At 41.0% G+C, this 12,759-nt stretch overlaps 2 protein-coding genes across 3 annotated transcripts; one reads left to right on the top strand and one right to left on the bottom strand.

Annotated features, from left to right (window-relative positions):
- Nucleotides 1–2,376: 2,376 nt before the first annotated feature.
- On the bottom strand, nt 2,377–10,886 carry bin2a (bridging integrator 2a). 2 transcript variants are annotated; one of them, XM_030422495.1, is made up of 13 exons: nt 10,659–10,886; nt 6,211–6,319; nt 6,022–6,102; nt 5,703–5,757; nt 5,521–5,615; nt 5,244–5,339; nt 4,946–5,053; nt 4,768–4,853; nt 4,602–4,677; nt 4,428–4,510; nt 3,340–3,940; nt 3,182–3,251; nt 2,377–3,085 (listed from the first exon to the last, which is right to left on the bottom strand). In XM_030422495.1, the coding sequence occupies exons 2-12, from the start codon at nt 6,292–6,294 to the stop codon at nt 3,204–3,206; spliced, it is 1,413 nt and encodes a 470-aa protein (XP_030278355.1). In that variant the 5' UTR covers nt 6,295–6,319; nt 10,659–10,886; the 3' UTR covers nt 2,377–3,085; nt 3,182–3,203. The 2 variants fall into 2 exon arrangements, with proteins under 2 accessions (XP_030278355.1, XP_030278354.1); XM_030422494.1 differs by having other exon boundaries at nt 2,377–3,088; nt 10,659–10,883.
- LOC115584775 (uncharacterized) lies at nt 9,074–12,759 on the top strand. Its single transcript, XM_030422496.1, has 5 exons — nt 9,074–9,326; nt 10,937–11,042; nt 11,254–11,360; nt 11,555–11,727; nt 11,818–12,759. The coding sequence occupies exons 1-5, from the start codon at nt 9,170–9,172 to the stop codon at nt 12,094–12,096; spliced, it is 822 nt and encodes a 273-aa protein (XP_030278356.1). The 5' UTR covers nt 9,074–9,169; the 3' UTR covers nt 12,097–12,759.

The raw sequence follows: 12,759 nt of genomic DNA, 5'->3' as shown, positions 1-12,759 counted from the left end.
CAATCTCAAATAAAGCCTTGGTTGCTTTTTGGCGAGAGTTCCACCTTAACTGTCCTCCATGTCATGTCACATTTAGAGATCGACACTTCTCCACTGGCAGGACGGCGGCGAGCGGAACAAGCTACTGCTAACGTGAGTTGTTCAAAAACTCTGTTTTTAGTAAACTCTGTGTACACAAACAATGTTCTTAATGCTCGTGTTCATGTGTAGAGACCCTGGTGATACTACGAGCAAAGTTTCATGTTGTGTCGAGCCTTCTTAGTGTTTTAAAAATAGAGATTTTGATGCTAGTGTAAAAGTGCCTGTTGCACTCCCGTTGAAAATAAGTTTGACGCGAAAATGAAAATACACTAAATCTTAAAACTGGCTCTTTCTTTAATTTTGCTTTTAAGCAAACGTTTGACTCAGGTACATTCACACTAAAAGCCTAGGTTGCATTTTAGCAAGAGTTTCACTTTAATGAAATATATGCTGTATCCCAATTCAGGGGCTGCATCCTTCGAAGAACCCGGCCTTTGCGGCCCTCGAAGGCGACAACCGTTGTTAAATGGGACGGTCTAGCCTTTGGAGCATTTCCTGGTTGCGTAACCAGATGTTTTACCCTTACGTCACGATTTCTGCCGCCCAGGCCGAGAAAGTGACGATCTACGCCATTCGATGTTGCCATTTTCTTTCTTTCATTCTTCTTTTTCGGGCGCGCAAAGAATCTTGGGATATGGGAGGCTGAGAAGGATAATAGGATAAGGATAATTTAATAGATAATAGGGAAAAGAAGGCCGCGTTTGTGGGGTGCATTTGGAGGAGCCTTCAAATTGGGACAGCCTTCGCACGGGGTTGTGACGTAATTGGCCTTCAAACGCTCCTCCGAAGGATGCAGACCCTGGATTGGGATACAGCCATAGAAGGATGGCAGTCTTTTCACTTTTCAAGGTCTGGTTTGCTGTTACAGGTCATTTCTAATCCTCGTAGTCACTTTAATATCATAAATATAGAAAATTCTGAGTTCGAATTTCTTCTCTAAAACGACGATGTTTTCGTGTCTTCGCTCAGTTTTGCTTTGCACAATTTGTTTCACCTGTGATCAGTCAGATTGAGTCTGAATGTACCGTAAAACATTTCTGGAGTTTCACAGCAGTGCTGCAGCATTCAGCCGGAGACAAATCAACTTAAAATGGCTCCACACAGCTCGTCAGGAGTAATCCAAGTCTTCAAATTTTAATTTGAAAGGCGTCATTACACCTTCACTGTAGATGCTTAGCTAAAAGCATTAGCGTGCACACCATCTGATGTAGGTTAAGGAGCTCAACAGATTGGGACAGACGTTAATAATGTCTTTTCAAATCAACCTGGGACTTTGGATGATGCAGAAGAAGCTGTACATTGACATTTTTGGGGGTTTTCACTTGGTTTTAAGATAAGTCTCCGTCTACTTTAGTTGTGCAGGTGAGCGCTACAACACTGTTTAGCTATGAAGCTCCAGAAATGTTCTGTGGATGATAAAAACTTCACCCAACTATCAATCAACATACGGGGTTAGTATGTAATGACTACATTTTCTTTCTGTGGGAACCGTTCCTTTAAGTAATAACTTCTTTCCTGTCATTATCAGTTCATTTCCCCAATCAGTTGAACTAAAACCAGTCAGAAAATAGTTTCTGTCTTATTCAACCATCTGTCCAAAAAGCCCAGTTATGAAAGACGTTATCATAAATAATGATTATACAGGCTGTATTAAAATCTATTGTTGGTGTTGGGGACCAAACGGATGAAAGTTAGCTCATAGGGTTAAACTTTGATTTCTTGTTATGACAGCTTTTAAGTGAGACAGACAATAAATCAAATCTGGCTCTTTTAATGTCAGATGGGTTCAATCATCTGGATTACTTCACAGTTAAAAGGAGGGATTTAAAAAAAAATGGTTCCCACAGTCAAATGTGCTTAAACTTGCAAAATGTGCTTGAGCGCTGTCTTTCAAAATGTTTGTGGTTCCTCTTCACACACGTAGTGACCCTGACACATAACATCATCATCAGTAAGTGGTGTCTGTTTATTCATTTCAACTTCCATAATAAAAAGTCCTTGTAGTTCAAATTCAAGAAGTGAGAGACGTTGAGGTCAGTCGACCACAACAAATTCCAAACTTACATGTAAAGCCTGAATGAAGCTTTTTGTTTGGAATTAATCTGTGCTTTATATTTTGATCCAAATAAACTCTCTAAATGTTTTAAATAAATGCTTCTTGAAGTACAAAGTAACACGGCTGAGCTTTTACATTGATATAAGTTGCGCATGAAGTCAGCTGAGAAACCTGAGCAGAGTGAGAGCTCGCTGTTTTTTGGCCCTATCGTTTTAAACCCACAGCTGTTGACACAATACTTTAAATTAAATGCATTTTTTTATTTATCATATACATCCATCCATCCATCCATCAGCTTCACCCAGGAGAGCGGCTGCGTATTCACCAAGTTATTAAAATCAAACAAATTAGTATAAATGTGATACAAAAAAAAAAAAAGTTCAGTGTTACACAATGTTTAACTTCAGTGAGCGGCTAATTAACAGATTTTATGAGTGAAAGTGATGAGACATACGTTCAGTTATTAAGTTCAAAGAACAAATCCCTGCCAAGAAAAAAAGGAAATAATCAAAACCTCGACTTAGTTTCAGTCTTTTCTTTTGGTCGGTGGCAATAAGAGTTCAGTTCAGTTCCTTCCTACATCTGCATACAGTGAACAAGCAATGTAAACCTCATGTTTGTATGTTTGCAAACATTAGATACGCAAGATAACGACTCTGATATCATCCTGTTTGGTGCAGAATATAATCAGTGGGATAATGTTCAATCTAAAAAATGACTTCAGCATAAATGTATCCTGATGATTAAGATGAAAAATATGACAGATTACTTTACTGTTTTTGCTGTGTGTACAATTGATTTCAAGAACAGATAAATAAGAAAACTAACAGCAACAAGTCGAGGCACAGAACGTCGCTCCTGACAGCACAGTTGGACACTTCAGTGCGGCTGTCTCCGCATTTTTTTCCCCCTCGTGCAGCTGCTGACTTCAATCTCTTCTGTGTTTCTCTGCTGGGAATCGACAGAGGGCAGACATGGATTCAGGAAAAATCTCAGCCAGATACAGAGATGAGTTTATTATGGTGCATGAAGTATCCTACAAACCTTGTATTAAAGTCTGAATACTTTAAACGGTTGTGCTTTTTGGGTCTGGAGATTTTTCTGCAGGAGCATCCTGGATGGGGTCACAAAGATCAGAGGATATTAATATTAACAGAACAGATTATTATCTTTATCAGCTGTGTGCTAATTAAATGACAAACCTTGTGAGAAATGCTGAGCTCTTTCATCCCGGAAACTTCCCCGTTCTCCAGGCCGTTTGGTTTGGACGTGTTGAGGTCTGCCGGGCTGTCGTCTCCCTCCTCAATGTGCAGCGGGCCGTCGGCTGCAGACAGCTGGAGATCCAAACTCACCGAATCAGACGAGATGTTCAGTTCACAGCTGCTCTCACTTGGAGCTTTCTCCCCGTCTCCGTTGTTATCAGACTCTGCAGGAGGCTCAGACTCTTCCTCCTTCGCGCCCTTCTCCTCTTCCACCTGACTGCTGTCTCCTCCTGACTGGTTTGCAGCCGCCCCCCCAGCTTCTTCCTCTGCGGATGAACTGGTGATCTCGCTGTGGCGCGATCCTGCATCCAGGTCCCCGGACTCGGTCTCTATGATAGAGGATTGTGAGGAGACTCCATAGGTGCTGCCCTCTCTGGACAGAGTGCTGCCGTCTCTGGACAGAGTGCTGTGGCGAGGTTTGTCCGGGGACCTGAAACTGAACCTCTGGCCAGATTTTGGACTGTAGCTCCTGTGAAACTCGGAGAAGCTGGCTTTCCAGGCCTTAGGAGATATCAGAGTTCGTCTCCTCAGGGAGCCGTACCTGAAATATGTTCAAACACAAAGCAAAGAAACTGTTCGAATGTGTCGCTTCTGTTCCCAGATAGAGAAGTCCCAATGAAGGTCATGGGAAAGCAGGAATTTTAATTATGTGGGATGTACAGCATCCAAGGCACTGCCAATGAGGATACATATGACAATTAATATAGTAAATATCCTAACTTTGGACCTGCGCTGCAACCACAAAGCATGAGGCCAATAAAGTTGCATAAACAACCCTGTTAGCATCAATAATTTAGGGTTAAGCTGTCAAACTATTCCTTTGAATTGACATTAAAAGTCTAGTGTGTAGGATTTCAGAGGAATTACTGGAACATAATCACAGTAATGCACTAAGAATTGTGATTTTGTTACCTTAAAGGGCCCTGATTTAACAATTTGTAGAAATGTACACGTATAAATCACTTTTTTATTGACCGTATGTGAGCAGATTGTAACGTGATGTGGAAAAATGAGTAAGAAAGCCTCACCGCTGCAGTGTCCTCACTTCAAACACCTTGTCGGGATGCTGAGCCTGCAGCTCCTTCAGCACATTCAGTAGATCCCCGTTGAGCTGAAAGACAGAAGATGAACAACTAGTTTAAAAAAAACCATCTTATTTTATATCAATAAGTCACTCGATGCTCCGGAGCGAACATACGTACCACGCTCATCTCCTTATAGAAGATTTCTCGTAGATTTGATACAGCTGAGAAGACGGAAATGTAGCATCCAATACGGCTAAAAGAAAAGATTATATATAACTTATTTTTAAAAATGCATACACTCTCACACATATTAATAATGCTGATATATATAATATCATGTCACCTGTCAAAAAGCCCGGGCAGCTCGTCCTTTAACTCATTGTTGATGCCTTCATACACACTTTTGGCAGCTTTCATCTCCTCATCTGCCTGTGAAATCATTTTAGAATATGTTTTTCAAACAGACGCAGGGCAGAAGGGTAAAGAAAAGAAAGAAAGACATGAATGTCATTTTTAATCACCTTGTTTATCTTGATGTCGTCCCTCTTCTTTGCAGACTGCAGTGCCTCCAGGTGGTGACGGGTAGAGTCGTAGTCGACTAGTTTTCTTCCCCTTTTGGCAATTTTCTCCTGCAGATTGAAAAGGACAGACGATCCAGATATATACTGAGTGTGTGTGTGTGTGTGTGTGTGTGTATTTGTGTGTGTGTGTGTGTGTGAGAGAGCACCACTTTGTCTTTATTGTTTTTTCCACATTTGCTCTCCGGCTTTGTATCTGTCTGTGTATTCACTTGTGTTTACTCTCCTCCTCTTGTCTTACCCTGACGTCTGGGAATTGGCCCACATAGGTCTCCATGTTGCGCACGGCCTGGTCTAATAGCTTCACCTCGAAGTCGTTCCACAGGAGATCCTCCCCCTTATTAAAAAGGCGGCAGCATAAATATTGCATTAATTATGTATAACGAGAGGGAGACGGAAGGGGGCTCTGGTCCCCTGGCGATGAGTGAATGTTTGCTGCTTCTGTGCTCGTGCAGCAGAAGAATGTGCAGAGCTGTGGCTGCTCTGGGTTTTACATTATCACGGATGATCACGCTCACCTCCACGATGCCTCCTAAGTCTTCCTCTCCAGCCCAGGAAGATTCATAAGAATCAAACAGAGACTGGGAGAGGCGTCTTGAAGCTTCACGCATATCTGTATATAAAAAAAAAAAAGCAGAATTGTTTATATGATCCCTGCAGAGGACACAAATCTACAACACAAACAGAAAAGCATTCCCACCTCTGACTGCGTTGATGTAGTTCCTCAGGTCTTTGTGTATTCTGTTCCCATCAGTCTGCAAGCAGACGAGAGGTGTGCACGAGTGTCACTCTTGAGATTTATTACTTTTTTATGATGTTTGATTCACTCACATAGTCAATAAAAAAAAACCTCCCAGTGTTTCCATACACGGTAAAATATGTCGAGACAGCAGTGAGGATTTATTTGTGTTAGCTCCACTCAATTATTGAAACATTAAGATCTCTTTCAGCGTCCAAAATAAACCCTGAAAAAGTAACTGCACACTTTTTATTTTCTCATTAAGCAGAGGAGTGATTACCTGCTGGTCGTTAAACTGTCGGAGACAATGTTCAAACTGTTCATCTTTGCTCTCGTCGGCCTTCCCCAGCTTTTGCAGCACCTGCAGGATAGAACGATACATCTCGAGAGCAGCAGCGACTAAATGCTAATCAGTTCTTTCTCTTGTTATTTGGGAAACTCGCAAAAAAAAAAACTTGCAGACTGTTACCTTTTCTTTGCCTCGGCTCAGCTGCCTCTGGACTTTTTTAGCAAAGACACCAGAGTTGCCTTTGGGACTCGTGCTCTCTGCCATGTTTAGTCTTGGCTGTGTTTTATTCCTTGATGAAGAAGAGAAAACATGCAAGAAAGATTATATTACAACAATATCTCAACACCGCTGAGTGTTTGGCTTCACAACAACACACCTGCAGCTGCTCCTCGATCATATATTAGTTGTTATTGGGGGTGGGCAAAAATATCGATACGGCAATATATCGCGATACTTTGCCACCCAATACGATATACATTTTTCAACTCCTAATATCGATATATCGCCAAAGAGCGACTCTGCTGTGCGGCGGGTGTATTTCTGTAGTAGACAGAGTGGCTGAGGACTTTGCAAAATGGATGGCAAGTTAACAACGCCTCCGCAATTTAAAGTTGACGTTTGGAAGCACTTTGGCTTCAGATTTAAGAGAAATAGCAAGAACAACGAGCTGGACAAAGAGAATATTACTGCCCGGAAATTTCATGGGAATTAATAAAGTGGAGAGGCTGTCTTGATTGAAATGGTTTTGACTCAGTTTGTCCTCTGATCAATATCATCTGATGTACATATACAGGTACTTGTGTTTTCATCTTTATTTAAATCGCAATATCGCAATATCGTGATACGTATCGTATCGTGACCAAAGTATCGTGATACGTATCGTATCGTGAGGTTCTTGCCAATACCCACCCCTAGTTGTTATGATTATTATGGGGCTGGTAAAACAAGTGGTAGTTACATAACACAACATTAAACTGCATTGTTTTCTACTGAATTTGATAAAATATAGACGTTTCACTTCTCATCCAAGAGGCTTCTTCACTTCTAACTAAGTGGACGGGAGTTGCAGGCTGTTAAACTCTGTGTGGGAGTGTCCTGACAGAGTCGTTAAGGACACGTGTGAGCTCTGAGTTGTCATTAGGGCCGCTTGTGGGTCGTTGACCGGCCTTCATGTGGGTTGTTCGGGCCAGGTGAGCCCTGTACAGCAATGTAGGTGGGTGATGAGTGATGTCTTAGTCTACATGTTGTAGATAATTGTTCCAGTTTGTCATGGATGGATTATTTGACTCCTCTTTTTAACCGTCTGTCCTTCTCTGGACAAGACGTTTACATTGTTGTCCTCAAAGGAATTATTCATTTTGCGTTGTTCTGATGATCAGAATCTGTGTTTTAATTCTCTACGTGCCAATAAAATGAGTATAAAATGATCTATGGCTCTGATGCAGCATGAAATCTGCAAAGTAACTAGTAACTAATGTAGTGAAGTACAATTCGCCTCCAAAATGTAGTGGAGTCAAAGTATAAAGAAGAATACAATGAAAGTACTCGTAAATGTAACATTATATTTTGTGATATTTTATATGTTTATACATTTAGACTGTTTTACTGCACTTATCTTATATAGTCTGAGTGATGGTATATAATATATACATCTTTTTAAAATGTAATTTCTCTACTTTTCTCATTTTGTGTTTGTATTTATTCTACATGAATAGTTTTTAATCTGTTTTCTGTCCTCGTCTCCAGCCTCCGTGCTGCTGTAACATGAGGTTTTTTTCAGACGAGTATTCAAATGATTCAAATGATATTAGATGAGGTGAAAAATTGGGAGAGAGCCCGTCCAAATAACCTCGCTGTATTGACGCCTCTGGGCACCTCAGTGAGCGCAGGAGAGAAAAAAAAACTCAGCGCTGATGGAAAAAAAGTCTTCAGATGTTTCACTAAAGTAAAAAGTTACACGGCTCCATGAATGAAAGTGCTCCGATATGATCAAAAGTCCTGCGTTCAAAGCCTTAACAGTTGGCTGGAGATCACAAGTTAGTGATAACATTTGAGTTCCATCATCTCATTTACTGAACACACTTGATTGGAGGTTATGAAGCAATTACATTTGTGCAACCAGAAACACCCAGATGGATTGAAACATGACACAGAATTTAAACTGGATTCCAGATTTAAGTACCGGACGACTGAAGATTTCACTGCTGACTGTAATATATCGGAGAAGAACCCTTTTACAAAGCTGTCAGACATTCATAGAATAATCAGATAAGTTTGAAAAGGCACACATTTTTTCAGATAATTACAGTTACATCAATATATTTTAATTCCAGCTGGAAAAAAATGAGGCGATTATGGAACCTAATGAAATAACATAATCAATGCCTTAGTTTCTTTTATGTGCTGTAATAGATATTGTGTATTATGCCATACTATATTACTACATTCCATCTTACAGGCTATTATATTTCATATCCCATACTATGATTATATAGATGTTAATATGTATTGATCATACATCATATTTATTTCTAAATGCATAAAAAAAACACTGATATAATCGCCATATCTTATAATATTCTGATATATATATATTGATATACAGCATATTTTGTATTATACTATATTTATTAATTATTGGGTACAAGTTCTTAATATGTACTATACTATAGTGTTATTATTTTTCATATTCTGTGCTGTGTAGCTTTATGAAATTCCATTTTATAAGCCTTAATATAGTTATTTTATATTCCATACTATGATTATATGAATGTTAATATATAAACACAACATCATATTTATTTGTAAATGCAGACAAACAGTGATATAATTGTGTATTGATGCTATAGTAGTTGATATTTCTATTAGATAAAGAGCACTTCCAGACTTTGCTGCTGCATTATTATTTTACAAACTTTCCAATAATGTTTTTAATTTAATTATCTGTACTTATTTGTGTCATTTCGCTGCAGTAACACCTGAATTTCTCCTCTGGGGGCTTCATGGAAGCTCAGGTTGTCCGTGACTACACTACCCACAGTGCCCCGCGGGTGAGGCCACGCCCACGCTGTAGAATGGCAGCCGTGAACTTTAACCAGAGTGTTTTTATTTCCCCGGGTGTCGGAGGAGGAGCGGCCCGATGACAAACCCTCAGATTGTCGCGCTGCTGGCCGAGCTGCAGGACGCGATCATGGGGAGCACTCTGGTCAAATGTGCCGCCACCGACCTGGGGATCCAGTGGGCCGGCTGGGCCCTGGCGTCCGCCTTCAGAACCGAGAAGTTCTACGATCTGGCAGGTAATTAAAAACAACGACCAGGCGAGCGTTTCAACTCCTGACTGTTCATTTAAGACCATGTGCTGCTGACTGACTAGTTTAACAGCCTCGACACAATTAATTAGTTTGAACTTGATTAGAAAAATCACATTTAAGCGACAAAACAAGCTGCAAATGTGTTTTTTATCCATAATTCAGCAGATAAGTTGTTGTTCTAATTTATTAAGCTTGCACTGTGATGTCGAGCTGTCGTTGTTATAAAACTGCTGTTATCTAAAGACAGCTTTGTTGTGAAACCAGCACAGAGCTCCTCCTCCTCTCATCCAATCAGCTTAGCTTAATGTCAGCAGCAGGGGCGCGCACAGGAGTCCTGGGAGCCTCTGGAGGGAAAGGTGCTGGGGCCCCCCAATGCAGAATGAACTCCAGTTGATTAATGCAACTTCATCTCAGTTTGCATCAATTAAAGAAACAGTTCAAAACCTCCTGAACAACAGTAAACAGCAGCGGGAGAGAGTTAGTAGTTAATCGACGAGTTGAATTTTAGATTAAATTGCTGAAACAACTCATAAATCGAACGAAATGTGATCAATATCAGTGATGGATTGTAACTAAGTACTGTAGTTTTCGAGGTACTTGTTCTTCACGTGCGTATTTACATTTTCTGCAGCTTTATACTTCCTTCTAACTACAGTCTGGAGGCTAAAATTAGTTATTTTACTGAATTTAATTACTCATTACTTTGTAGATTTAACGCTAAATCAGAGCCAATGTCTGATGTTTATAAATTAATTTATTTAAATGACAATCGGATTAAAAAAAGACACTGATTGAATCAAACAGAGCTTGATATTGGATTTCTTAATACGTGCAAGTTACTTTTTGTTACTTGAATACTTTAAATATCAGACTTTTACTTACATTTCTTCATGTGAGTGACATGATGTCTTTACTTTTACTCTAGTATGACTTTTACAACACTGTTCAGTATGTTTCATGTCATGTTTCAAGCCAAAATGACCTGAAATTCAAAGTTCAAAGTTTTTTTTGTTCTTATGTGATAATAAACTGAATACTTTTGGGTTTTGGAGCGAATCGAGCAGCGAGAACTTGTCGCCCTTTGGCTTGTGATCTGCATTTTTTCACTCCCTTCACTAAGCGATAATCAATCATAATGATCTCAAACTGCGGCCCCCAGTATCCCCCAGTCTTATTAATGTGATTGACATTTCCGAAAGCGGCGAGCGATCAAAAGTTGACACATGAGGAAGTTAGAGAATGAACTAAGGTGCCTGCAGGCGTGAATAACAAAGCAATCGTGAAGTCAGCTGTTCGGTGTAGAACGGTGCGGCTCACCTGTCGACACCAATGTCCGATTTCTTTATAAAATCACAAATGAATCCGGCGACACTTCTTCTTCTGCTCGTCCTCTCCGGGTTCTCCGCCGTCGGCTGTGCTCCGTAAGTTTTTACCCTTGAACTTTGGAACCAATTGTCTGCAGTGTCCTGGGTAAAAGATTTATTGAACACGCCTTTTTCTGCAACAAGTTGAGCCACCCGCCATGCCCATGTCCCAACCGCCCTGACTCTCTCTCTCTCTCTCTTTCTTTCTTTCTTTTTTTTTTCTTTAAACAGGGTCTGGCACTTTTATACTCCTCGCCCACCTGAGTCGGTTCTGGGGAGGAGCCAGTCACGTCCGTCAGAAGGTGCAGACTGGGCTGGTGACAACATGGGGACTCAGGTAATGTTAAAAAATAAAAATGCAAAGTTAAATAAAACTCCCGCAGGTGAATCAAAATCAAATGCTGGCAGAGTTTTCTTGTAAGTTACGGATCGGGTCCTTGTCGAGGTCAGAGGAGGAACTAATGAGTGTGAAACCTTTAACGTCAGGTTAATGAATAATGCCTTTTGGTTAATGTGAACGGATGTTAACCGCGTTTCTTCCCCTGCAGGCTGGGGACATTCCTCTTCATGCGGATCTTGAAGGACGGTCACGATCGCAGGTTCAACCATGTCAGAGACAGCCCGGGGACTTTCTTTGTATATTGGACTGTTCAAGGTACTTGCAGACGATGTGAAACGCCTTCTGCGTCCTTGACCGTGCCTGAAGGGAAGGCTGCCTTGTATAAATCACCGTCTGGTTGCCTAGCTCTTTATATATGCATTTATTCTGTGAGGAGCTGTTGGTTTCAGTAAGTTAGATGCATTTATTTCATTGGAGATGATTAATTTTTCCTCCGTGTTCTCCCTCAGCCTTGTGGGTATTTGCTACGCTCCTTCCCACCCTCATGCTGAACACCGAGAAGCGAGATGTGCCTCTTGGAACGAGGGATTATATCGGCTGGACTATGTGGGGCCTGGGCTTCGCCACTCAGGCTATAGCTGACCAGCAGAAATGGCTTTTCAAGGGCGACCCAGATAATGCTGTGAGTTAACCCGCCTCAAGTTTTGCAACCTTTAAACTGCATTAATGCCCTTGCTCTCTGACTGTAATGTTTGATTTTGCGTTCCTGCAGGGGAAGTTTATCCGGACCGGACTGTGGGCCTACAGCAGACACCCCAACTATTTTGGAGAGATCCTGCAGTGGTCGGGTCTCTGGCTCTCGGCCTCGTCTGTGATGCAGGGCCCACAGTACCTGAGCGTGGCGTCCCCTCTGTTCGTCTGGTTCCTGCTCCGCTTCGTCAGCGGCGTGCCCATCCTGGAGAAGCAGGCCATGAAGAAGTGGGGATCGGACCCCGCCTTCCAGGACTACATCCAGAACACTCCTCTTCTCTGGCCGTGGCCGAAATTCTGATGTTACATATTTGTTATGTTTTAACCGATATCTGCCTCCACATACAGAACAAGTACACGCTCAAGTCATCAAGCAGAATACTTTCAAATGACACTTTATCATTCCTCGTCTTTACGTAAAAGCCGTCTGTGTTCGATCTCTGTGGCGTGACATGATCGGGAGCTATATAAATGCACTGGAGTCAATATGATGAGGCTACATTTCATTTTTTACCCTTTATAGTATCTGGTTTACAGCGTGAGAATCTTAACAATAAAGATGTCTAAAGGTGCTCTGAAAAAGCTTACCTTCACTGTCTCTCACTAAAACACATCGAGCGACTCAAACAAGTTTTTAACAAGTCAAATTTTAAAGTCAAATTTTACTACATTACATCCGTTTTTGCAACCTTGCCGTCTCATTCACTGCCTTTGTTGGCGCGTGGCTACATTTTCTGCTTCAATATCGCCACAAAACTTGTGGAACAATGAGAAAAGTGGCAGCAGAAATACAGAGCACATAAAAGTAAATCACCCCATTAGGATATTTCCCCTTTTATTGCCTCTATAAATGGATTCGTCAATATAATTTTGCTTTTTTGACCAAAAATGTACCGAGAAAAAAATCCTCTAGTCAAAGTGAATACAGATTTCTACAAAAATGTCAATAAATGCATAAATCATC

This window comes from Sparus aurata, chromosome 7 (assembly GCF_900880675.1).
Source record: "Sparus aurata chromosome 7, fSpaAur1.1, whole genome shotgun sequence".
Classification (NCBI taxonomy): Eukaryota; Metazoa; Chordata; class Actinopteri; order Spariformes; family Sparidae; genus Sparus; species Sparus aurata.
Note: the sequence above shows the minus strand (reverse complement) of the source record. Positions and strands in the feature narration are given on the sequence as shown.

Bases quoted from the DNA above. Each gene is read 5' to 3' on its own strand.
- bin2a (XM_030422495.1), bottom strand. From the start codon at position 6,294: ATGGCAGAGAGCACGAGTCCCAAAGGCAACTCTGGTGTCTTTGCTAAA. The intron at 4,678-4,767 runs GTGACATGATAT...CTTTTCTTTTAG, and splicing joins CTGCCCGGGCTTTTTGACAG to CCGTATTGGATGCTACATTT. The intron at 4,511-4,601 runs GTACGTATGTTC...TCTGTCTTTCAG, and splicing joins TCTATAAGGAGATGAGCGTG to CTCAACGGGGATCTACTGAA.
- LOC115584775 (XM_030422496.1), top strand. From the start codon at position 9,170: ATGACAAACCCTCAGATTGTCGCGCTGCTGGCCGAGCTGCAGGACGCG. The intron at 9,327-10,936 runs GTAATTAAAAAC...TTCTTTAAACAG, and splicing joins GAAGTTCTACGATCTGGCAG to GGTCTGGCACTTTTATACTC. The intron at 11,728-11,817 runs GTGAGTTAACCC...GCGTTCCTGCAG, and splicing joins AGGGCGACCCAGATAATGCT to GGGAAGTTTATCCGGACCGG.